Source organism: Pteronotus mesoamericanus, unplaced genomic scaffold (assembly GCF_021234165.1).
Source record: "Pteronotus mesoamericanus isolate MK-2021 breed Mesoamerican mustached bat unplaced genomic scaffold, CSHL_Meso_final contig_20, whole genome shotgun sequence".
In the NCBI taxonomy this organism is placed as follows: domain Eukaryota; kingdom Metazoa; phylum Chordata; class Mammalia; order Chiroptera; family Mormoopidae; genus Pteronotus; species Pteronotus mesoamericanus.
The window spans coordinates 69,163,104-69,189,758 of NW_026555085.1; the positions used below are offsets into that span (position 1 = coordinate 69,163,104).

General features: G+C 39.6%; 2 protein-coding genes across 2 annotated transcripts in view; one reads left to right on the plus strand and one right to left on the minus strand.

Annotated features, from left to right (window-relative positions):
* Positions 1-11,385: 11,385 nt before the first annotated feature.
* The window catches only part of TRAPPC3L (trafficking protein particle complex subunit 3L), a 42,028-nt gene continuing 26,758 nt past the window's right edge, over positions 11,386-26,655 (minus strand). The window contains exons 4-5 of the mRNA XM_054569859.1: positions 16,814-16,999; positions 11,386-11,514 (exon numbers count right to left, since the gene is read on the minus strand). Coding sequence (XP_054425834.1) covers positions 11,395-11,514; positions 16,814-16,999 — 306 coding nt within the window. The 3' untranslated portion in view covers positions 11,386-11,394. The remainder of the gene's footprint in view (positions 11,515-16,813; positions 17,000-26,655) is intronic.
* On the plus strand, positions 19,250-23,459 carry CALHM5 (calcium homeostasis modulator family member 5). Its single transcript, XM_054569858.1, has 2 exons — positions 19,250-19,846; positions 22,308-23,459. The coding sequence occupies exons 1-2, from the start codon at positions 19,307-19,309 to the stop codon at positions 22,695-22,697; spliced, it is 930 nt and encodes a 309-aa protein (XP_054425833.1). The 5' UTR covers positions 19,250-19,306; the 3' UTR covers positions 22,698-23,459.

Genomic DNA, 26,655 nt, shown 5'->3' on the forward strand with positions numbered 1-26,655 from the left:
GCCCATGTCTATAGGTCATTCATACATGTTCCTTGACTATTCCATTCCCCTTCATTCCACCTTATCTCCCCATCCTCCACCCTCTGGTCGCTGTCAGTGTGTCCCTTTTTCCCAATCCAATGGTTCTATTTTGCTTGTTTGTTCATTTTATTCATAGGTTTCTCTTATAGGTGAGATCATATGGTATTGTCATTTGCTGCCTGGCTTATTTCACGTTGCATAATACTCTCCAGTTCCATCCATGCTGTCGTGAAAGGTGGGAGTTCCTTCTTTCTTTCTGATACATGGTATTCCCTTGTGTAAGTGTACCAGTTTTTTTATTCACTCATTTACTGATGGGCACTTAGGGTCACAGTGGCTTGAAACCAGAAACCAACCTCATGAAAAAAACTCACAAACATTCCAATACATGGAGACTGAATAACATGCTATTAAATAATGAGTGGGTTAATAATGAGATCAAGGAAGAAATAAAAAAGTATGTGGAAACAAATGAAAATGAACACACAACAGCACAAAAGCGAAGGCAGCCCTGAGAGGGAAGTTCAGAGCAATACAGGCCTGAATGAAAAAGACAGAGAAATCTCAAATAAACAATGTAACCCTACATGTACAAAAAATAGAAAAACAACAGCAAACAAAGCCCAGAGTAGGTAGAAGGAAGGAAATAATCAAGATCAGAGCCGAATTAAATGACATAGATAATAAAAAAAAAACAAAACTCAAATGAAAATAAATCCATGGGCTGGTTCTTTGAAAAGATAAACAAAATTGACAAACCTTTAACCAGACTAATCAAGAAAAAAAGAGTGAAGACCAAAATAAATAAAATCACAAATGAAAGGGGAAAAGTTACAACCAATACCACAGAAATTCAAGAGACTCTATGAAATTATTATGAACAATTATATGCCAAGACATTGGATAACCCAGGCAAAATGAATGAATTTCTAGAAATATATAATCTTCCAAACTGAATCAAAAAGAAGCAGAAAGCCTGAATAAACCAACAACAACTAGTGAAACTGAAGCAGTAATCAAAACAATCTCGGCACATAAAGCCCTAGACTGGATGGATTCACAGGTGAATTTTACCAAACATTTAAGGAAAAGCTAACTCCTATCCTCAAACTATTCCACAAAATTCAGGAAGTATGAGGAGTCCCAAACTCTTTTTATGAGGCCAGTATTATCCTAATTCCAAAACCAGGTAAAGACACAACAAAAGAAAGAAAACTGCAGGCCAATGTCTCTGATTATCATAGATGCTAAAATCCTCAACAAAATATTGGCAACCTGGGCACAGCAATATATGAAAAAGATCATACACCATGATCAAGTGGGCTTCACCCCAGGGATGCAATGATGTTACAATATTCACAAATCAATGAATATAGTACACCACATAAACAAAATAAAAGACAAAAATCACAGGATCATGTCAATAGATGTTGAGAAATCATTTGCTAAAGTCCAAAAAATCTTTTTTTAATTTTTAAGTCATGTTTATTCTATTACAGTTGTCTCTATTTTTCCCCCCATACCCCCTTCCACCCATCCCTACCCCTCAATCCTCTCCCACAGTCAATCCCCACTCTGTTGTCCATGTCCATGGGTCATTCATACGTGTTCTTTGTTTAGTCCCTTCTCCTTCTTTCCACCATTGTCCTCCTTCCCCATCCTCTCTGGTCACTTTCAATCTACTCCATGTTTCCATGCCTGTGGTTTATTCTGTTCATTAGTTTATTTTGTTGAATAAAGTCCATTTATAGGTGAGATCATATGGTATTTGTCTTTCATCAACTGGCTTAAGAAACAACAATTTCTTAATATTAAATACACAGTTATCACTGAAGTCCCCACATGCCTTATAAAAGTTTTACTTGTTGGAATTTTGGATTGAAATAAGGTCCATGTACTACAAAAATCTATGTCTATTAAATATCTTTTTAAAATGAACTCTTTATTGTAGTTACTTGATTTATTATTATTTAAAATTTCTAAGTTGGTAAAATACACATACATAAAATTTGCCACAACCACTTATCGGAGTACAGTTCAGTAGCATTAAGAACTTCACACTGTAGTGTAACCGTTACCACAATCCGTCTCCGGAACTGTTTTTATCTTGCAAGATTGGAACTCTGTACCCATTACGCAATCACACCCATTCCCCTCTCCCTTCAGTCCCTGGCAACCTCCATTCCACTTTCTGTCTGTCTGCACTTGACTACTCTATGTACCTTCTGTAAATGGAATCCCACAGTATTTGTCTTTCTGTGACTGGCTTATTAAGCTTAGCATAATGTCTTTAAGGTTCATCTTTCTTGTAGCATATGGCAGAATTTCCTTCCTTTATAAGGCTGAGTAGTGTTCCATTGTAAGTGTATACCACATTTTGCTTATTCATTTATCTTCTGATGGACGCTTGGGTTACTTCTATTTTGAGTAATGTTTCTATAAACATGGGTATACAAATATGTCTTTGGGATCCTTGACTCTTTGGGATATATGCACAGAAGTAGAATTGCTGGGTGATATGGTAGTTCTATTTTTAATTTTTTGAGGAACTTCTATAATCTTTACAACATATTGTAAGCACCACTGTGTCATTTTACATTCTCTCCAACAATGCACAAGGGTGAGATGCACATTCTCCACAGCCTTGCCAATGCTTGTTATTTATTTTTAAATAATAGCCATCCTAATGGGTGTGAGGTGATATTTCCTTCTGGTATTTATTTGCATTTCCCTAATGAATAGTGATATCGAGCATCTTTTCATGTGCTTATTAGCTATTTCCATACTCTTTGTATATTCTGGATATTAACCCCTTATCAAACATATAATTTGTAAGTATTTCCTCCTATTCCATGGATTGCTTTTTCATTCTGTTAAGTTTGTCCTTTGCTGTACAAAGTTTTCAATTTTGATATAGTACTATTTATCTATTTTTTATTTTGTTGACTATCCTCTTGATGTTTTATCTGGATTTTTAAGAAAATGTATAAACGTCATAAATCATACTGACAGTTGAAATACAAATCTGCACGACAAGGTTTTTAAAATTAAACATTATTGAACAGGCCTATTAATCTCCTTTTCCTCATGCTCAGAATCCCAGATCTTAACAACACCAACTTGATTACTACTTTGTTTTATACCATAATACACATCCAAAATAGTGATACTAACACTACCATAAATAATTTAATTACTGAAAGGAGTTTCAGATGTTATTATTTTATATTTTTGGCTGTTCCTTTTTGTCCTTGAGTTATATCCTCAAGTTGTAGAATCAAATTTCTGCCTTTAAAATCAGTTGAATTAATTTTTCTCTATATTTTATGCCACTAACTCAATACACAGTTAGGTTTGTTTATTTAATTTTTTTATCTGTGAATATTTCTTTTAATTTAAAACATATAATTATTGTGTAAAGTATTGAATGGCTACAAAGTTAATTATACAAACAGGATGTATTTTGAGAAGTCTAGCTTTTATTCTTGCTGTTTCTACACTCATCTGTCTCTCAAATTGGTAACCTTTAAAAAAACATTTTTGGCTAAGCCTTCCATTTGAAAAAAATATACATATATTTATTTGCAACCCATCTTTCTTAGGTAAATGTTAGTTACTACATACAGATTTCTTGACTTTCTTTTTTCATTTAATATATTCTAGAGGACATCAAGCTGTACAATAAATAAGATCTTGCTTATTTCTTTCTTATAGCAGTATAGTACTCTATTCTGTAGATATGCTATAGTTTATTCAATTAGTGCTTTATTGATAGACATTTGGTTGTTTTTATCCTTTAATTAATACTAGTGAATAGTCTTGTGCATGTGCCTACACTTAGTATTTTGCATATTATATTACTTTTTTGAATTAACTTAAAGAAAATATAGATGTAAAGTTTTTCCATAATTGTTTAATATACATCTTTATAAACTGATAACACCCTAAATAACCTCAATATTAATATCACACACGACATAATTAACAAAACGGTGGTTGATTTTCAGGGATAGCAAGAGGAGAAAGGCATTGCTGCTGGTGCTAAGGATGAAAGCTAAGGCAGTGGGAGGTGCAAGGAAAACAGGAAATTGATCCAAGGGACATTTAGGGGAAGGGGGTTGCTATTCAGAAAGACTTCATGGCATACTGAGCGCTTCTACTGTGTTTTTTTTTAAGATACTTTCAATCTACCTATGTGGGAAAATAAAATCTCTTTTGGTCGGGTACCCACTTTCATTATATTGTGGTCCATATGGTCTTTAATTTTAAAGCATACATCTTGAGTAAAATGAGCCCTTGAGGAAACCAAAGGATAGGTAGAATAAAGATCATTTACCATATTTGTCATGGAAACTCTGGCCATTCCAGAAAATTAAGAGGTAGACCAAAAATGCAGTAAAGTTGTGGTCTCCAGCCTAACTCTCACCTTCTCAGCAAAGCAAATTATGTGATTCTGTACATAATTAGCCAAAACATCCTAGATATCCTCAGAAGGGGTCTGCAATTTCTAGGACACATTCTACGTCCTTTATATTGGTATTTTAGAGAACATTGATATAAACAATAGAAGGCGAAATAAATAAATGTTCATCATTGTCTATAAAATGATAAATAATCTTCCAAGATGGGCCAATTATACCTATAGTTTATCATCTCATATTCATTCATTCGTTCATTCATTCTGTATATTTGTTACTTCAAAAAGTACTATTGAGTGTTGATTGAGTGTCAAGGATCATGCCAGGTTCTGGGAATTCAAAGATAAAAGAGATATACTCTTTGCCAAAGAGGAACTCATATATAAATAAGGAAGGAAGACATGTAGGAATTTACTCAGTTTATGGGGGAGAAGTATGTAAAAGGTACTAAAAAACCCCCAGAGATTAGGACGCAACTTAGTCTAGAGGTGAGATGGGGAGATGGGTCAGTTAAGATAGTCTAATGGGTGACATATGCAGCAAGTTAATGAATTGGACTTCACTTGATGGGTAAGAAGTATAGTAGGCTCTAGAAGTTATATCCTGTAGACAGGAAAACTTCTGAGATGTTTGTATTGTCGCTGTTCCACTATTTGATTGGTATTTTCTAGAGATCACTGGATTCTGATGTGGAAAATAAAATGGAAGTGGAAACTAGAGGTAAGAAACCAGTTAGGAAACAGCTGAGCCCCTAAACTAAGGGCGAAAAAAGATCAGAAGGAGTTTAGGACATAGAATTTAAAATAGTGACAGATTAGATACAAGTAGTAAAAAGGAAGGAGTAAAAATGGATATGAGGCTTTTAATTTTTACAACAGGGTCATTAACTAGGAAATGAGATATTGAAGGAAAAGAGAGTTAGGGAGTAAGAGAATACAATGAGTTGAATTTTGGGCGCACCAGATATGTGCTTCTGGGACATCTAGGTGGAGTGACTAGTAGGGAAAGAGGCAGGGAGGGGAAGAGGGTGGAGAGGAGAGGTTTTCTGCATAAGGGTCACACTATCCAGGTGCTGTGTCTACTTTGCAAAAAGTGCCAACCATGGAGGAGAATGTAGGAGATTTAGAATTAATAGCCAACTGAGATACAGGAGAAGAATCAGGATAGAAGAATTTAGTGTAATATTGTCCATTTGGAAAGATGGCACTCTGTCTTCATTAATTCAGGCTGCTATGAAATCCCATAAACTATTTGGCTTAAACAATTTATTTTTCACACTTCTTGAGGCTGGAAAGTCCAAGGTCAAGCTGCTAGAAAAATTTTTTTGTCTAGTTTGCATATGGCTGCTCTGTTGTATCCTCACAGGGCACAGAGAGAGAGGGAGAAAGATCTTATGTCTCTCTTTTAGACTATTAATCCCATCCTGGGGGCCTACCCTTATGACTGACTCTAAACTTGATTACCTCTCAAAGGTTTCACCTTCAAATAATGCTACATTAGGCATCAGCATTTCAATAGATGAAATTTGGAGGAAACATTCAGTCCATAGGACATTCTATCTGCGACCTATCATGTTCTCTTCAAGTTTGCCAGTGAAAAGATGAGGGATGCGTTGTGGCCTGTTAGGGAAGCAGTGTCAAGAGAATCTATTCTTTCTAGGATGGTAGAAACTTGATCATACTTTCAGGCTTATGAGAAGGAGGTATGTGGAAGGGGAGAGGAGATAGGTGATGAAGTAAGGTGCCTGTGGAGGTAGTGGGGACTAGAATATGCCTGTGTCTCTATGAGAATAAGCAATTCCATGTACTAATAATTATTTATTCAAGTTTTGCTTCCCTGGAGTCTCTCTCATGACATCATAATAAACCTTTCCATTCTCAGTAACTTCATTAATGGAAAATGTAGGATACTTTATGTAATCTCCAAGACCAAATTTGGTCCAAAACTTTTACCTTTATAGCTTTTCCTATACGGTCTATCACCCCAGAACTGGAAACAGCTTTCTGAGCCACTGCATGGTCTATCTTCCTTCCTCCAAGGCAAATTCACAATAAATATTTCTACCTCTAAACCATAGCTACCAGGCATATCACTGAGAATTAGCTCAACTGTGTTCAACTACATTTAACTTAATAGAGTATAAATCTTTGCCAAGAGACCGCTGGGTGGTCCATGCATAGAAATATCATGTTAGTCTACTGTTGGGCCTGGAGGAGAATCTATTGTTGGGCAAAGAGTTGCCCTTGAGCTGTCTAAACTCAAGCACTGGTTTTGGGACTCCTATCCCCCTCTCTATTCATTTTGGTTTGACATCCTCATGTGTGACTCCACCCAGAAGGTGTTCAGAAAAGTTTAAAAGGACAATTTTTCACCTCTCAAGAGGACTAAAGGATAAATTGTTCAGATGTGGATCTCTTCCAGACTGTGTGAAATGTTCTAGGCAGCCAAAAGATACAGGTTACAGGTTTTAGGGACTGCTGACAGAGGGTCATGGATTTTCTCCTTTCAGTTGTTACATGTCTCTACTAAAATAAAAGTTATGTCTGTGGACACTTTGACATACTGGCTCCAGTTTTTGTCCTGCTATTCCTGGGGTGTTTTTTCAATAGTGACATTCATCAGCTTTTCACAGGATTCTGTGAAAATCCTTGGAAAAGCTTTCCCGAAGGGAAGAGATGCATTTCTTTTCCATTTGTGAAAAAAAGCTTCCATGCAGGTCTTGGTAGTCCAGTTATGTGGTTTTCTATGATTTTCCTCAGTGGTTCATTTCTATTAACATCCCAGGAGCAGTGCCAGCATGCAGGAGTATCTGGGGCAAATTTGTAGCCACAGACCTACTCCCTGCGTGGAAGAGCAAGCTCCCACAGACAGCCCGCAACCCAATCTCCCTCTTCTTTGGAGACAGAGGAAGTCCTGCTTATGATCCACGTGGTCTCAGGGAAGGTGGACCCGGTCAGAATGTTGTCCCCCTTATGTTGGTTGTTGGAGCACCAGGGGAATAAAGGAGACCTATAATTTCTCCCTGGGTAGGTGTATGATTGTTCAATGTAAAGGCTGGGCATTTTCTCTTTCTCTGTGGGCTGGCAGAGAGTATGAGCAGCGGCCTGGAGCAGAAGGATCTCATCCAGCCTCTGCCCACCTCCATCTCCACATGGGCCTTGAATCCTGCTTCACAGGGAAGATTGAGCCAACAGTCATGGTGTCTTTCAAGGTCTTCCCTAACGCTTTCAGTCCCATCCCCGTCTATGCCCACTCTCACCTTGATCAGTCTCTTCTCAGGGGAAGGGGGAGTTTTGATGCAGCTCAGAACCCAGTCTTCCTCTTATGATCTGGATCCCACCCTTTTCCACCTCTGCACAACCTTGCTTCATCAGTCATTCCCTCTCTCCCATATTTTCAAAAGCCTGCATTCTTAAAAAACCAAAGGAGTAGACAGTTTAACTCTGTACTGAGTATCTTACGTCTGTTTCCATTTATAGTCAAGTCTGCCAGTGAAAGGACAAGGGATGCATTGCTGGCCTGTCAGGGAAACAGTGTCTTATCTCCTCTTGTCTCTTCAACCCACCACAGCAAGGCCACTTCCTCCAACCGACCCTGAAATAGCTCCGGGGCAAAGACCTTCTCCTTACCAAACTCAACATCTCTTCCTTGGCGTTTCTGGGCCATCTGTTATCCCTGACCACTCCACCATCTTTGAAACGCTCTTGGTTTCAGTGTCACCAGTTTCACCTACATACCTCTCTGACTGGAAGTTTGGCCTTATTTGTGCTTTTCTTTCTTTGCTGCCTCTTGAACGGTGTTTGTTTGCCCTCCACATTCTGTTTTTGCTCCTTATACTTTCTCAAGTCCATGCTCTCCCCAGATGCTGCTGTCTATACCCACTGCCTTTACTGTTATCCACATACTGATTTCCTTTCTTCTCAGCACCTAGAGCTGTTTAGATGTTTCAAAGGCACCTCAGACTCAAAATATTCTAAACTTAGTAGCTTCTTTCTTGCACTGGCTCTGCCTCCTGTGGGCTGTCACTCAGCCTCCCGGGCTGGAGCCATGGCCAGCTCCCATGGCTCACCAGCCCCTCATCATGATGGGCTTAAACACTGGCAGATTTAGCTCCTTTTAGTTTCCCATCTGACTCTTCATTCTCTGTTACCTAATGCCTTATAGGTTGTGGGGAAAATTCAGTGCCATACCACGTAGTCACTGTGCCTAATACCTGACAAATATCTTAATTGAATTCAAACCCAAGAAAGCAGCACTTCCAGGGGCTTTCAATGACTGATGAAGCATAGTTTGGCATGTACAGAACATTGGGAATTAGAATTTCCTCTTTTAAGTCATAAAAGTCTAGTGATTCATACACAACAGTGAAACAGCAAGTCATTACATACAGTCTGCTGACTTGGAAGATTGAGGCCACTGGGAGGCTCCAGAAGTCAGAGGATTGTTCTGACTTTGGAATCCTCAAGGGACTCCTGATGTAACTTAAGTTTCCCTTGGAAATAGTTGAAGCAAGCCCTGAAATGTGTGAAGTTCTTTTTGTTTTGGTTTGGTTTTTGTTTGTTTGTAAAGAGCTCTCACTGTACTGATATAAAATGCTCTATCTCTACAGAATCTCTCTTTTCTGGGACTTGTACGCTGGGTACTTGCAAACTGTAACTGAGCGTCCTCTTTTCTCCCTTCTGTAACCTTTTCATCTCTGTGAGGAGGGGAGCTATTGTAAACCCAAATGTTATTTTGTTCAGCATTCAACTACGTGAAAATGTGATAACGAACAATTCCCTTCGATGATATCAAGTATGTTGCAAATTATCTATCATGTACTTATAATGCAATGAACTTTGTTGCATTACTGTAACAGAAACCCAATCTACACTCTGAAAGACTACATTAAATTTATGGGCTCATGTAACAGGCAGGACTTTCTTCTCTTCAGTCTCGTCATCCTTGTCCTGTGGTCTGGGGAATGCCATGGCTTGACTGCCTTATATGTGGCTATCAAGGGGTTGGTTTTAAGCTGGGAATACCACTGTGGTCCAGCGATGACTTCCCCTTACGTCACAGCTGGGGTACTTAATAAAATGGTGAGCACCTGAACAGAAGACTGTCATTCTATCAGAAGGCAGAATGATACAGGCAGCCAAAAAATATCCATTACATGAGGCTCAGTTGAAATACAAGAAATGGAAGAGGGAACAAAAAAGGAAGTAGAGGGGTTGCAGGAAGATCCCTGGTCCTTCATAAGTAGGGAGAAGAGGGAACTTTGCAGTTATTCATAATAGTCTATTCCAACTGCTAAAGACATCCAGCCTTCTAATAACTAATAGGTGGACCAGAGAGATTTGAGAAGACAATAAATAAATGTACAGGCTGCTGAGGGAAGTATTCCTGATCCTTGCCAACTTTAAAGAGGTAATAGGCAGGCCTCCTCAGAGAACAGCATGTGCCACAATCTGGGCATGTCACTTGAAATCACTAAACACTCTGTCTCAAACCTTTCTTTTCCTTTGGCTTTTCCAAGATAATCAAAATCTGTGCATTGATCAAGTTTCCAGGTTCTATTCCTGGTCTTCTGTGGAGCCGGTTTGAAGATCATTCCATTGATGTCACTGCTGCTGCTGAGACCCTGTTTGCTCCTGAATGCCCACCTCCACGACCTTCTGAAGGGGCTGGGTAGGTGGGGACAATTTCCCCATAATCTTCTAAATCCAAAAAGGTGGAATTTCAATGGTTATTGATGTCATTTGTTTATTGACATAAGTTTAGATATTTATCATGTACTATCCTATCATTTTACAGAGCGAGAAAGAGGTGGAGAGAGAGAGAAAGATTATACACCTTACCCAAGACCAGATACTAGTCAGCATTAGCTGAAGCCACTAGAAACAGAACGAGACCTCATCTTCAGGCTCATGAGTCCTAGTTGAGGTCTGTCACTACCATAGCATTTATAGTAGTTTTAACTGATGATGCCACACTAATTTTAACTTTTATTTTTAGTTTGATTTCTCTGCAGAACCCAGCAGATTCTGGACTGCCATATAGGTTGTCCTTGTATGCTGATGGTTTGGTGAAGATTATTGTTTATCTAATCCAGTACATTTTGAATTTTAAATATGTTCTGGTCACAGACAAAATATACTTATCCAGATTTTTAGGGGATAAAAATAATAGTAAAAATTTTAACTGAATAAGCTTTGAGGTAAGAAAATATTCTCAAAGAACATTATTTACTTCTTATTTTAGTGATTTTCTGGCCTTACCATCAGTAATATTTCACGAGAAAAGAAAAGAATTTGGTTAATTCCAGCTATCTAAAAATTAAATAAGTTAAATGAATTAAAATTAAATGTTATTTTTTAATGTTTCAGAATTAGCATTCAAATGAAAAGTTTGGCGTTGTTGATTACAAATCAAGAGTAGCTTCAGGAAGCTGAAGTTATAAGCCAAGCCAATATAGGAGAAAAACCCCATGCACAGTTTTTCATAAATATGAAAGATTGCTACAAATGGAACTGTTTCTACAGACAATGCAATGTACAGAGCCTAGAAACCATATAGAGTGGACTCTATAGTATCATTTCATCCATTTTTTCATATCAGAAGAAATAACTATACCAGTTATATAGGTGACAGAGCATTCTTTTCTGTTACCATAAATAAATGAAATGAATAAATCTGTTATGCTGGACTATGCAATTTTGTGCAATTCATGCTTTCTATCTTATAAGGAGTTATTTGTATATGAAATCTTGACATGAGATTGGAGATGTGTGATTTAAAAGCAAAAAGGAAAAAAACAGCCTTATATCCTAATGCCCAGCATTTCAAATTTCTGGCTGATTTACAATCCTCTTAAAGCCCATGCTATTAAGCAACTCAAAATTCCAATGGTTGTATATATTAGGTAGCACTAACTTCTCAGCTGGTCAGCTTGTGTCATTTTGCATGCTATTTTTCATTTTTTCCGTCTGTATTTTTTCTCATCTAGCTTTTTCAAGAATGTTATTCCTATTTCTGTCACATTGTCGCCTTTTAGAGTGTCTTGCAAGAATGTAACATCAGCAGCCAAATGAACCTAGGAAAGAAAAAAAAAAGTTTGCATCATTTAGGTTAAAAGAAAAAAAAAAAACTCACTACATTTTTCTGTCTCTTTTTTCAGAGTTATTTACCCCATCAGGGGCTGACTTTCCTCATGGATGATAAGAAAGAGCTTGCTTTGTGGATGAAGGGCCCTTTGCCCTGCGTCCTTTGGAGATGGTCTGGCTGTGTGTGAGCTCTGTGGTGTGCGTCTGCAATGAGATGAGCAGCCCAGGCCAGGCCCAACTTGGAGGACTCTGGGGCAAGCCCAGAGATGTGGGCCTGTGCCAAGTTTTGCTCACAGGGTCGAATTGTGAATCCGTCTCACGAAGGCCACAGATTCCCAGAGCAAAGACAGCCTTGAACCAATGTGCCTCAGAAGCAGAACTTCCAAGGATAAAGGAATCCTCTCCAACCCCCATTAATCACTCTGTCTGAGTTAAATAGCATAATCCCTTGTCCTAACAATATTTAGCAATCACTTATGGTTTTGAGAGACTTGAAGAAATGTAGACTAAATAAATTATGAATATAAAATTAAATATTGAAATTACAGACATGAATATTTGATATTGAGGCTCTCTTTTCCTCTGTAAAGCGTAGCCCATTTCCCAGACATTTAAAGTAAGCCCAAAGACCTAACTTCTCTGTTCACCAAAATATATTCACATAAGAGCAGCATGGTATTGCTGACCTACCTTCAACAGAATACTGCTCAGCTATTTTAAGTGATTGGGGTGAAGAAAAATGAATAAGTGAAAGTACCCAATTAAAGCAAATACTAGGTAAGTGGAAAAGCCTGGGCATAGTAAGCAATTAATCAATATAATTAATTAATTATAATCTTACCTGACTCATTCCCCTGTCTCACTAAGAATTCCTTGGCCAAGCAGCCTGGATGTGTTAAATCACAGTCCTTGGTATGCCAAGTTACTTTGCTCATACAGGGTGCAAAAACCATGCTTTTGTGATGTCTGTCACCCAGTAGAAGCACAGAGATGGCACTTTAAAATATAGAAGATAAATTCATCCTTGTTTTTCCCACATAAGATCTTTTTTGTCTTTGTCAAAATTTAACAGAAAATTAATTAAAATAACAAGGAGACTACATTGCAGCTTTTCGGATATTCGGGGCCACCTGTGGTCCGATGCCTATGTGGCATTCAACATATGTAGTCAATGATTCTCCATGAAAGGTGGAGACTTCTTTATCTTACTTTTAACTTAGTTTTTGTTTTCTGGCTTTTTTTGGTTCAACCCATAAACTCCGAGAACTCTTCCCTTCCCCTTTCTTGATTTCATGGCCCTTGATTTTAGGGCAAGCTTTAAAAAATGGTAGGGTAGAAGTGTGGGAGATCTGTGTTACTAATACATGATCTCTATTGCTTTACTCTTTTGGAATACCTGTTATTACATCCTTCCCCTAGTTATCACAAATAATTGAAATTATATGCATGGTTCATTATTGGTAGGCCAACACATTTCTAGCCTGGGCTATTATCTGGTCTCACTATTCTAAATAGCTATACTCCTGGAAAAATGAGACTCTTGGTTACTAACTCTGCCTAAGCTGCCGTTGGACAATCAGCCTTTGACAGGTTGTCTTCTTCTCCCCTCACTATCCAAAACAGCTTTTACCAAGGTCATTTCTGACTTTTTGGTCTCTAAACATTGTGAATATTCTTCAATCTTGTTTTACTTAGCCTCTGCTATACTTGGTCTTGGTAATCACTCTCTTTTGTTGAAAAACCCTCTGTCCTTGTGCCTATGACTCCGTTTTCTCCCGGTATTTTCCCTAGGTCTGGTTGCTACTTCTTGGTGTCCTTTATATAGCCTTTGTACTCTCTCTCTAATTTTGTTTTGTCTTGTTGTTTCCTAGGGTTCCATCTGTGACTCTCCTTTTTTTTTTTTTTAACTCTACCCTATCTTTAGGTGCTTCTGAGAGTTCCAGTGACTCCAGTCCACATCTCTCTATGACTCCCAGATATGGGTAACAACTGCTTAGCATGTCATCACAAGTGTATATACACACAGGAGTCCTAGTAGATGCCTAATTAAACTCCTCATTTTGACAGATGTACACCACCTGGTTTTGCTTTCTTGTTTAAGAGTACCACTCTCCCTATAAGTTTATCAGAAACCTAAAAATAATTCCTGGGTCTTTTCCTCAACCTGTCCCATTAGTCAGCTAAAATCTGTTCTACCTTCCTAATGTTGTTGAAATCAGTCTTCTCTCCACTCCTACTGTCAGAGATTTATCTGGTTTATCTAAGAGATACCATGATCAGCTTCCCAACTGCTCTCTCCCACCCTCCAGCATTGTCCTTTCCTGCATATGTTAACTTTTTTGACAAAGAAATGAGATTTTTAAAACACAAATTTCAACTTCTGGCCAAGATGGTGTTCTGGGTAGATGAGCTTTGCTTCCTTGCACAACCAATGAGGGACAACAACCAATTTAAAACAAAAAAGACACCAGAACTGCCAGAAAATCAAGCTGTATTAAAGTCAAACAACCAAGGAGTTAAAGAAGAAACATTCATCCAGACAGAGGGGGTGGAGACAGGCAGCCAGGCAGAGAGGAGTAGAGGCAAGGTGGTGGCTAGAGGACCAGAATGGTGGGTCAATGGCTGGCAGACCAGGTGGTCCCACATTGAGATGTAGATAACCCAAGAGGAACAAGTGGGGAGCAAGACAGACTGTGCAAGCCAGGGTTGAAGTGCAGGGAAATAAAGCCTCAAAAGTGCTGGCTATAAAAACCTGTGAGGGTTGCGGCAGTGGGAGAAGCTCCCAGTCTCACAGGAGAGTTCATTGGAGGGAACCACAGTGTCCTAGAATGTACAGAAACCCATCCACCCAGGAGTCAGCACCAGAAAGCCGCAATACACTTGTGGGGGTAGTGGGGGGAAGTGTGTGAAAGTGGGGTGAGAACTGAGCAAGTGGCATTGTTTCCTCTCTGGCCCCTCCCCCAATGTAGCACTACAATACAGTAGAGTGGGTTGCTCCAACCTGGCAAATACCTGAGGCTCTGCCCCTTACAAATTAATAAGCGCTCCAAGACAAAGAAATACAGCCCAAATGTGAAAAAAACAGATGAAAACGCCAAAAGTAGAACTAAGGAATGAAAAGATAGGCAACCTATCAGAAGCAGAGTTCAAAACCCTGGTAATCAGGATGCTCACAGAAATGGTTGAGTATGGTTGTAAAATAGAGGAGAAAGTGAAGTCTATGCAAAATGAAATAAAAAAATTATACAGGGAACTGACAGCGAAGGGAAGGAAACCTGGACTCAATCAATGATTTTGTAGAGAAGGAAGAAATAAACTTTCAACCAGAACAGAATGAAGAAACAAGAATTCAAAAAGACGAGGAGAGGCTTAGGGCCCTCTGGGACAAAATGTTCCAACCTCTGAATCATAGGGGTGCCAGAAAGAGAAGAGGAGAGCAAGAAACTCAAAACTTATTTGAACAAATAATGAAGGAAAACTTTCATAATTTGATGAAGGAAATAGACATGCAAATCCTGGAAGCTCAGAGAGTCCCAAAGACACTGGATGAAGGAGGAACACACCAAGACACATCATAATTAAATTACCCAAGATTAAAGATAAGGAGAGAATCTTAAAAGCAGCAAAAGGAGACAGTTACCTACAAAGCAGTTCCCATAAGATCGTCAGTTGATTTCTCAAAAGAAACCTTACAGGCAAGAAGGGACTGGCAAAATGTATTCAAAGTGATGAAAAGCAAGGACCCATATCCAAGATTACTCTATCCAAAAAACTATCTAAAAGAATGGAAGAGCAGAAAAAGTGTTTCCTAAATAAGGTAAAGTTAAAGGAGTTCATCATCACCAAGCCCTTATTATATGAAGTGTTAAAGGGACTTATCTAAGAAAAAGAAGATCAAAACTATGAACAGTAAAAATGACAAAAAACTCACAACTATCAACAACTGAACCTAAAAAACAAAAGCAAACTAAGCAAGCAACTAGAACACGAACAGAATCACAGAAATGGAGATCGCATGGAAGGTTATCAGCAGAAAGGGAGAATGGCAGAAAAGGTACAGGGAATAAGAAGCATAATTGGTAGGTACAAAATAGACAGGGGGAGGTTAGGAGTAGTACAGGAAATGGAGAAGCCAAAGAACTTAAACCTATGGACATGGACTAAGGAGACGGGAATGCTGGAGGGAGTAGGGGTACAGGGCAGAGGGTGACAAAGAGGAGAAAAAATAGGACAACTGTAATGGCATAGTCAATAAAATATGCTTAAAAATAAAATAAAACACAAATTTCAAAATATCATCTACCTGTTTATAAACTAAAATGGGTTTCTGCTGTTTTCACTACCAAAATCAAATTCCCAACTTGTCATGTGAATCTCTTTTTGTCTCAGACCTCTGTAAATAATTTATATCTCCTTTCTCATGACAATTCCTCTTTCAATCTACATGTCAATCTTACTAAACCAATTCAAGTTCCTTGTTTGTTGAATGAAACTTTTTTTTGTGCCTTTGGACATGCTGCTTCTTTTCTGGAATATTATTCCCACTGCCTCCCTTACCCTACGGCCTTCACCTCACCTAATTCCTATTTATCTTTCAAATGCCAGATCAGGGTTTCTCTAGGAAGTCTTTCCTGACCTTCCAACCCCCCTAACCCACATCTTTCTGCAGCCCTAAGTCAAATTTCTTTATACATTTGATTTCTCTACATGACAGAAGATTCTTGAAAGGCACCAACTGTCTCTTGTTCATCTTTGTAAGTTCAGTGCCTGACTCTTAGCAGGTGCTAATATTTATTGTAGTTAAGTCAATGAATAATTTGATGTGGAAGCCAGCCTCCAAAATGCCCTGCAATGACCCCTGCCTCCTGTTCTTCATGGCCTCCTGTGTCCCTTCCCACTCTGTGCCAGGGTTGGCAGCACCTGTTGTGATTAGACGCAAAGAGAGGCCTCTTTGGCCAGAAGAACTTCATGAAGCCTCTATACAACTCCCAGCAAGGCACTGGGGCCACGTGAGCGAGCTTGAAAAGTAGCAAGAGATTCTCTAGCCTCAGTCAAACCTTCAGAGACTGTAGGCCTGACCAGCAGCTTGAGTGTATGTGTATTAAGCTGTGAAAATCTGTGAAAATCTCTGAGCCACAGCCACCCTGTGGAGCTGTTCCCACATTTCTGATCCTTAGAAGCCATGTAAGATAATAAACACTGGTTGCTTTAAGCAGCTGTACCCTGGGGTAATTTGTTACCCAGTGCTAGATAACAAATGTACCCAGCAAAATGAAGCAGGAGCTTTACCATTTCCAGGGCTCCTCTGATAATCCCACAGAGTAAATTGCAGTAGCACAGAGATGACCGCCCGGCGGGGAGCTCTTCCACAAACTCCACCAGAGGATTCTTGTCTAGAATCAGGGAAAATTCACTTCTGCTTGAATTGTGACAGGCCACACTTGGTGTAATTCCCAAATACATCTTGAAAGCAACCTAACAAGAGAGAAAAGAAGTTACAAAAACTTGGTTTAGAACAGATGCCTATGATTAGGGCACCCAAATACCCTGTTGCAGGCAGTGCTGTGTGTGGTGAAGCACGTGGAGTTTGCATCAGGAAGTCCGGGCTCACACTTAGCTGTGAAGCCTACTGACCCTACGACTAGGGCAAGTCTCAAATCCTTCTCTTTTTCTGGGACATCTTAAGGGACTATATTTCTGAGGAAAAAACATGGCTTTAAGGAAGAGTTAAGCATTATTTCCAGAAAATTTTTTCCAAAATCAATGTCCTTTAGGAAGGTAGGAGATTAAAATATGACTAATCATCAACATACTAGGATAAATTAGTACAATACAATATCAGTCACAATGAGCCTAGTAAAAGACAAGGTCTTGAATTAGAAGGGACACATCTGCCATATTATCAATGATAGAGCAAATGACGCTACAGGAAACTTAGACTCAAATTATGTTTTGGGAATTGGAGGGAGTCGTCACTAAGGATGGCAAGTCTATGACAGGAAGCAAAGAGTAGTGGTGAGAGGCACATAAATGAAGCATAAAGTAACTTCTCAAGAAAGTTTCCTGTTTTACAGGGCTTAAAAATGTTTACAGTATAGAAATGAGGGAAACCTCGAAGATCATTTCTGTTTCACTTCCATTTTCACAAATGAGTAGACTGGGATTCTGAGAAATGACATGGTCAAGGCTGTACTACACCTTAGTTCCTTGCCTCCTGGTCCAAGGCCCTTTCTGTTTACAGCACACACAGGCCTGGAATGGGAGGTTTCTTAATGGGAATGTGTCAGCTTGATATGTTATTGTCTTTCAAGTGCCTTAATTAATTTAATTTTAAAAGTGACACCACTGTAGGACAGAAATAGAAATAATTTCCTTAATTATTTCTAACTAGAGGTACTTCTAATTAAAGGTTCTTCATTCAGTCATTCACTCATCCATTCAATAAATACTCAGTGAGCACTGCCTGTTTAGTACAGTGCCAGGCACGTGGTGTGAGTTCAATAACTATTTGAAAAATTTTAGAATGAGCGTCCAGTCTGTATTTGACACCATGTTGAGACCCAGAATACAACTTAATAAAATGCAGCCCTGTTTTATAAGAGCTTATAGTTAAAGGGGACTATAGATGTTAAACAAATAACTGTGAAGGTATAGTGAGTCCTGCACCACACTGTTATATATAGGGTGAGGCAAAAGTCCATTTACAGATGTGAGTACGTGAAACTCAGGGTTTATTCTTGTATTATTATTAATTAATTATTGTATTATTTTCCATATGAATAACTGTAAACCTCCCTTGGCCCCACCCTGTCTTATGAAGCAATCCTGGAAATAATCGCAGAGGAAGAAACTTCTATCCTGTTCACAAATACTGACTGAGATTTTGTCAAGTGAACAAGTTGCGGGGGGCAGTGGGTAGTGGGGATATTCTAGGTAGAGGGAACATGTCATGGGCATGAAATGCCATGATAAGACTCATGGGAGGCTGGCATCGATCAGCTTGTGGGCTGTAGGGAGGCCCAAAGCCATGAGTAAGCCAAGGAGGAATTAATTTTCTGTTTAGAGGAAGCTCCTCACATGTCAGCATGGAGGGTGGATTTAGGATCAAGGGTGGGCTGTGCATGATGCCAAAGGCAGAGATACCAGTGAAGAGATTACTATGACAACCTTGGAAAGGATTGATGAGGAGTCTCCTCATTTTCTCTTTTATTCCAAGCTCAAGGGCTACCTAAACTCTTCCATATAAATTTCTACTAGCCCACATCCTGAAATTTGTTTCAAGGCTCTGAGACTAGCCAGCTTTAGAGGATATAAAGTGAATCTTCCAGCTCCTAAGTCAAGTAGCAAGAGGAAAAAAAAAGCAGGGAACTCCAGAGTTGGAGAATGATTTGGCTCCCAACCAACTGGCTGAAACCCATTTATGGTAATGTCGATTTCTCTGGCTGGAAAATTCCGAGACCTTTATTTGTATGAGTGAGAATTTCTTTCAGATTCTTAATGCATACAAATAACATAAAAATGGAAGTTTTGACCTTTGAAATTAATTCTCAGAGCCTAGGCCCTAGTTTCATAGCCCAGCTCACAGCAGTAGGAGGTATTGTCCAAACACTATTGGGAAATATTCATTCCTCAGGAATGACCTTGTTTCCTTATCTGGCTGAATTCAGTCTGAAAAGGAGGACTGTTGTTCCAGATGGAGGGAGAGCTCCACCCTCAGCCACAGCCTCAGAGGCTTGCCAATAAATAAGGGCAAAGCATTTCTCCTCTTTGTTTATCTCCAAAATGGATGCTTTCAATGGGATTTTAAAATTCGTCCTGAACCAGAAAACTGTTATTGGCTACAGCTTCATGGCTCTGCTGACCCTGGGGAGTGAGCGTCTCTTTTCACTCGTGGCGTTCAAGTGCCCCTGCAGCACGGAGAACGTGGTCTACGGGCTGGTTTTCCTTTTTGCTCCTGCCTGGGTTCTGCTCATCCTGGGATTCTTCCTGAACAATAGGTCCTGGAGACTTTTCACAGGCTGCTGCGTGAATCCCAGGAAGATCTTCCCCAGAGGGCACAGCTGCCGCTTCTTCTACGTCCTGGGGCAGATCACTCTGAGTTCCCTGGTGGCTCCAGTGATGTGGCTGTCTGTGGCTTTGCTCAATGGGACTTTTTATGAATGTGCCATGAGCGGGACAAAAAGTTCAAGACTCCTGGCACTGATTTGCAAGGACAGGCCCAAAGAATGCTGGGAAGAGCTTCACAAAGTATCATGTGGCCAAACCAGCATGAAAGCCACGGACAATGAAGAGCTGAAACTGTCCCTGCAAGCCCAGTCTCAGGTAATAAGGGCACACTTGCCTTTTCCTCCCAGCTTGAAGTATTCTCTCAGTTCTCAGCCAAGAGTGAGTCTGGATTCTGCTAGAACATTTTGTCACAAAATGGAAATTGGAGCGGGGTGCAGTGTTAATGTAATCTAGGGGAAGCTTTTCAGAGGTTGGATGGCTCAGTAAAATTACTGATTGAATTTTCTTTTATGTTTCCAAAAAAGAAAATATCCTCTGGGTTCTGAGTGTTCGTAAATATGTAAGTACATTATTTGAATTTATGAAAAATGCATGACATAAGTCAGAATTGAATGCTAAGGGCAGAGCTGTAATTAGAAATTACTGCCTTTTATCAATTATGTATTTTTAAACCAGTTTCTAAGGAAAAAACCCCCCACAGACACAGCATTCGTCTATTAAAATATAGCTGAACCAAATGAGCTAACACTTTGCAAAGTGGTATGTAATATAACTAATACCAAGATTCCCTTGACTGATTTGTGGCAGCTTCTATCTCTATGTGTAAATATTGCCAGGATTAAGAAAACTTTCCCACATAACCTAGGAATTGGCGGTGTTTAAACAGCCTTCAGTGAAAAGCAATCATATTCTCTCGGGAGGGTATGTCCTACACTCGATGTGCTGTACAGCTGAAGTAGTCTTCCATTAGTTTAGAAGCTTGAGATGTGGGGCATTATTTTATTTAACAGAAGGCGATGAGAGCTTTACCCAAACGAAGTAGGGAAGTAGCTTGTCCTCCTTGTAGGGATGTGAGCACACATCCATATGGGAAGCCTTGCCCTGGTCTCAGAAAAGACTGAGTTCCTACTTGTGAGTGCATGGAACTGCATTCCCCAAACCAAAACCAAGGAATAGGAGTAGATAAACAGATCCACAATTGCTCAGCAATGCTACTTGTTTCAGAATAAATACATGGAAAATAGCATAATTTTATTTTCTCAACAAGAACTTACCTTTACAACAGCACATCAAGGCAAAGTTTGGTTTTTAAATCATGCACTTAAAGCTAGTTAGCCATATTATCATATACATCTCATAAACCAATAAACCCAAACATATCCAAAGTCTTTTGTGTAAGTCATAAGTCACACCTTAGATTAAAACACACCAGGCTCCCAGATATCTTCCTTCTTTTGTTGACGAAAGGTATTAATCAAGAATGTTATGACACAATGAGTGATTTATGATTCATGTCCCCAGGCACCAGGCTCCATTCAGTTAGTGCCAGATCCAGACACTTACCAATGCGTGAGCTTTTCTTCTCTAAACACAAACACGAGGAAATCACGCACATGCTGTCATAACTTAGCTGGGGCACACTGACCTGTTTACTTTTCAGCAGAATGAAAAGGACCTGGAGCTGATTCCTAGGGGCGGGTGCATGAGAGATGTGGACAAGGAGAGCCGCATCAATAGCAGGTGCTCACAGTAGTACAGATAAGCAGGAGCAACCAACAGTGCCAAATAATAGTTTGGCATGTGGGTGGGGGTGGAAAAGGTGTTCCATCCATGGGTAGGACAGAGAAACAAGACATCTGGCTGCTGGTGCTCTTTTCCTAAGGAGAGTACCGTGCAGTAGTGGAAAGAACTCTACAGATTTTTGTTGCTATTTTGAAATAGGCCCATCTGCTGGGAAACACTAAGGGTCATTTCACTGAGATGCCAAGAGAAAGTTGAAAAGACCTCTGTTGCTTGTCCAAAGATGAAATCCATTCCAAATGTTAAAAATGTAATTAGAACAACAAAGAAGTTTAGAAGATAAGTAGAGCTGTTTAGATATCTGTTTTTAATATTCAGGGGAAAAACACCCCAGCTGAACAGTCTGTACTCAGAGAGGAATTTCTTTTTTCTAATTATCAAAATGCAGAGCCAGTAGTCCTAAAGGTTTGAAATGACTGCAATTGCTTCCTCAGCTTTTATGCAGAGTTTCAATTCGTACAGTTTCAGTTTCCGTATTGTATTACATCTCTTTTCTTGTAATGATATTTCTCTCAGAAAGCATTGCTGCTCCCTGCAAACTATAGGACTTGGGAAAAAACAGCCACCAGACATGTATACATATTCATCAATGCTTGAAAACCTGTGGCTAAGGAACTGATCTTTTGCTGCAATGATCACATTTACCCACACACAGAATTTTTTCCTTTGGCAGCTAATACTATTTGAAGGCTTGGTTTATCTGATTGCTGGATAATCTATACTCTTTTTTTTTTGCTGGCTTTCCTGTTATTTCTTTGCATACCAGCAACAACGGGTAGGATTGAGAATAATTAGGTAAACTTCAACTGTGTTTAATTGTTTAAAAAGTGTTGTTAAAAATAAAAGGTGAAGGGTTTCAACTGAGGTATGACAATGACTGTGGTTTTAATTTAGCCTTATGTTTCCCAATAATATTATTTGGTTCCCTGAGAAGTGCCTTTGCATTTACAAATCTTCAATACTCTTTCTTTCTAAGATTCTAGGATGGTGCCTGATTTGTTCAGCATCTTTTTTCTCTCTGATCACCACTTGTTATGCTCGCTGCCGATCTAAAGTTAGCTACCTCCAGCTGAATTTTTGGAAGACATATGCACAAAGGGAGAAGGAGCAGTTGGAAAATGCATTCCTGGACTACGCCAACAAGCTGAGTGAGAGAAATCTGAAATGCTTTTTTGAAAACGAGAGGCCAGAAGTCTTCCCCATGACTACTTTTGCTTCCTGGGAGGCTGCTTCAGGGCTGCATTCTTTTGACCAAAGCCAGCAACACTACAGCACCCTCCATAAGGTGGTGGAGGATGGTCTGGAACTTAGCCCTGAGGAAGATGAGACCACAATGGTCCTTGTGGGTGCCACTCACAATGGATAGCTCATCCACCATTGTTGACTCAGGGTGTCCAGGGGCTCACTTCTGATATCTTCTTACTGCATCAACAGCGACCTGGGAATATCTATGTTTTCTCACACTTTATGTTTACAAGACGACAGCATAAAGGGAGGCAGTTTTGCAGGTCCCAAGTGCTGACACTGTCAGGATGTGCTGAAACTGAGGCTGAGTAACTGGTCAAGGACGGTGACAAAGGTGCTCTTGAATTGGCTGGGGGTTGGCCTCAGCCTCTTGAAGCTCTAAGATTTTATGATTGGGCAGAATACTCATGCAGGAAGGTCTGCCACTCTATGCAAATACTGGTCATGGCTTCTGGGAGCAGAAGTGGCAACTTCTGAGTGAGCCAATTACTCCTAACAGACTACTTACTGCACACAGTGGGATCAGCAGTGTGGTCAGCAGAAGACCTTGTCCTATAAATCTATCCCGGTGCTCTTTAAGGAAGTATGAAGTTCTACGATTTGAAATTTGTTTCCTCAAAATCTGAGGACATTACTTCTCAAAGATAATACATTGAAAGGATATAATGCCTAAAATTCAGACCTTTTCATATGTTTCCAGCGTGCAATGAAGGTTTGTCCCTGCAGGCAGGGATGTATTAGGACTTTTGTGGGCTCTAGGTGTTTTTGCCTTCATGGACCCCTTTCTACATTAAAATACACATACATACTCCCATTCATATGCATGACTTTATTGATATAAATATATGAACATTATGTATTAAACCATCTTTTCAACCAAAAAGTTCATGTATTTTCTTCAGATTTTATTTTTTGTTTTTTTAACAGTTTTTAAAAGTTTTTTTTAAAATTTATTTTTAGAGACGGGGGAGGGCAATGAGAGAAACATCGATGTGCAAGAGAGACATCAGTCTGTGGCCTCTCACATGCCCCCGACAGTGACCTGTCTCACAACCCAGGCATGTGCCTGACAAGAAATTGAACCAGAGACATTTCACTTCACATGCTGGCACACAGTTCACGCCATGCCAGCCATATATTTAACCATATTTTAACCAAAAAGTCCATTTATTTTCTTCACATTTTATTTTTTAAACAGTTCTTTTTATTTTTTTAAATCTCTTTTCTTCAGGTTTTAAAAGAAATTAACAACACTTTTGGGGGCCCATACACGTATCGGGGCCCTAGGCACAGTGCTTTCTGTGCTGAACGGGCCAGGCAGCCCTGACAGGAGGTCTGGGGAGACAGTCCAAAGCAGCGGCTGGTGTAAAACTGTTCAGCAATTTTCTTGATCAGAAGTAATGCAAATTCTGCAATCTTTATGCTGTGGCTCACACCTTATATCATTGAGAATTCTTGTTTCTTAGTTGCAGAATCCTGGGGATGAACTCCTTGTTACTATGGAACATTATCCTAAATTGGGGGAAGTACCCTATAGGTATAAGGACCTGGAACATATCCTTGGGAACTTGGAGTTGTGGGGTCAAGTAAGTGTGTGTGTGTGCCCGTGTGTGCGTGTGTGGGAGTGGGAATTGGGCACTGTGAGGTTGCAATAGTTGATATAATGTTTGAGTTTTCAACATGGATGTGATAAATATTTAACAAAAGTCCACCCCCTCCCCAAAAGGCTTGATTTGAAGTGTTTGCCAATTTCTACGGTGCAATTTCAAGTTACCGAATGATGTCACTGAATACAGAGTTAGGAAGAGATGCTACCATAAACTCTCTTGAGCCAGTATGAACTTTCAAAGAAAGTCTTACAGTGAGCCTCTTTTTTTTTTTTTGGATTTACATTGACTCTAACCAAACCAACTTCAGAGTATCTTTGGTACATGTGGGTTTTACTTTATTAAAACCTGACCATGGTGAATTAAATATGGCTCAATGGCTCCAACTGAGAGATGGAGTCATTTTTCTGCCCTTGAGTCTGGTCTCGACCAACCAATAGGATGTAGCGGAAGTGAAGAAAGATTATAAAAGTATTACAATTTATGCTGTGGTCTCTTGCAATGCTCAACCTGGTGGGAGCCAGACACCATGTAAAAATTCCCATTAACCTGAGACCCCCAAGTTCTGAAGTAGGGGGAGAGACAGAGAGAAAGAGAGAGAGAAAGAGATAAAGTGAGAGACAGAAAGAGACTCCTGGCAGGCTCCAACTGTTCCTGTCATTCTAGCTTAAGTGCCAGACATGTGTGTGAAGAACATTTTGGACGTTTCAGCCTCGGTAGATATGACATGGAAAAACACCAAGAAATCCAACCAACAGACAGAACAAAGACCCAGAAATATGGTCCTACTGAAGTGGTTCCAGGCATCTACATTTTTGAGCCACCTCATCTGAGGCTACAGACCATATGTTCCCACTATGTCCTTTCTAAACCCCTGACCCAGGAAACCATGAGCTTAAATAAATGTTTATTATTTTAAACCACCAAATTTTGGGGCACTATGAAACAGTAGATAGACTAATCAGTAATACAGGAAAATGAGAATCTATTAAAAGAGAGCCTTTCAGATTGAGAAGATAATGTTTTGCAACTCCTAATGACAAAATGGATCTAGATAATAAATCATGAATTTTAAATTGCTGGGAGAAAGCATGATGGGTTGGAACCATGCAACTTGAAACCACTCATCTATCTTGGCATCCCTAAAATTGAGACAGCTGGAAAGAACGTGCCCCCCAATGTGATGCAGTGCCAGAGTAAATACACAGTACCACCTGTGCAATAGTTTCCTTAAAAAGAAATTAAATCTGAATCTAATCAAGCATTTGAAACTATGTACTAGTTTACAGGAAATATGGACAAAAGAAAACAAATTAATTAGCACCATGAGGAAGCAAACAAGTAAATCTAGAATATAGGACATTCTATTTTCTATATGACTCAATTTTCCACAAACCAGTAGCATAAGAAAAGGAGAAGAGCCATAAAAGACATAACTATCAGAAGCAACCTGTGGGCCTTATTTGTATCCTGTTTCAAACAATCCCTAAGCCACTGATATGTTCCTATTTGGATTTCATTAATTCAGTAATAATTATTAAAAACTCAGTTAATCTGCTGGTGCAGCTCAGTTGGCTGGAACTCTGTCCCCTAAACCAAAAGGCCGTAGGTAGGATTCCCAGTAAGAGTACATGCCTGGGTTGAGGGTTCAGTCCTCAGTCCAGGAACGTAAAAGAGGTAGCCCATTGATGTTTCTCTCTCATGTCGATGTTTCTCTCCACCTCTCTCTTCCTCTTTTCCTTCTCTTGAAAACTGATAAGCATGTCATCAGGAGAGAATTTTTTTTTTAAAAAGTGAATTTTGTGGAAATTTCTCTTTCACCTATTCCTACCAACTCCTTTCCTTTTGACCTTCCATGAAACCAGAACAGAGTCAATACCTGATTGTTTGACATTTGCAGCCTCTCACCTAAGAGGCAAATAGCAAGAGCAGTGGCTCTGCATATGTATCCTTTATGTGGAAGCTACAAGAATAAAGATTGTTCCCTTTTGTGTGGTTCCTGCCTTGATTGTTATATGTTTGGCCCAGTCTCACCATTGCCCAGTGTTCACATGGGTGCCTAGGCTGCTTTGAGGAGCTGACACAAGGGTCTGGCTCTAGTTCTAGCCATCACTTCTGGCTAAGCCTTAATGAAACCCAACGTGTGTACTGGGCAAGCTGAGCTGCTGAGGCTGGAGCTTGAGCACAGAGAGTGGCCCCGGGGGGAGGCCTACACCACTGCTAAGCAAGGCCAGGGCCAGTGGCTTGGGAGTTACTCCGCTTGGATTTTAATTAAGAGCATTAGGTCACTTTGGTCGATTTTGTGGGTTGGAACATATTTATTGCAAATACAAAATGTCATATTTGAAGTTGAAAAGAAATCTGCTTTTAGACAGCTTCAAATAATACTTTCAATGTTCAATCATTTGTTAAAGTTGAGTTATGCAGAAGGAATACCTGGGTAGTTATGAGAGAGACTGTATTCTAAATTTT

Bases quoted from the DNA above. Each gene is read 5' to 3' on its own strand.
- CALHM5 (XM_054569858.1), top strand. From the start codon at position 19,307: ATGGATGCTTTCAATGGGATTTTAAAATTCGTCCTGAACCAGAAAACT. The intron at 19,847-22,307 runs GTAATAAGGGCA...TTTCTTTCTAAG, and splicing joins CCCTGCAAGCCCAGTCTCAG to ATTCTAGGATGGTGCCTGAT.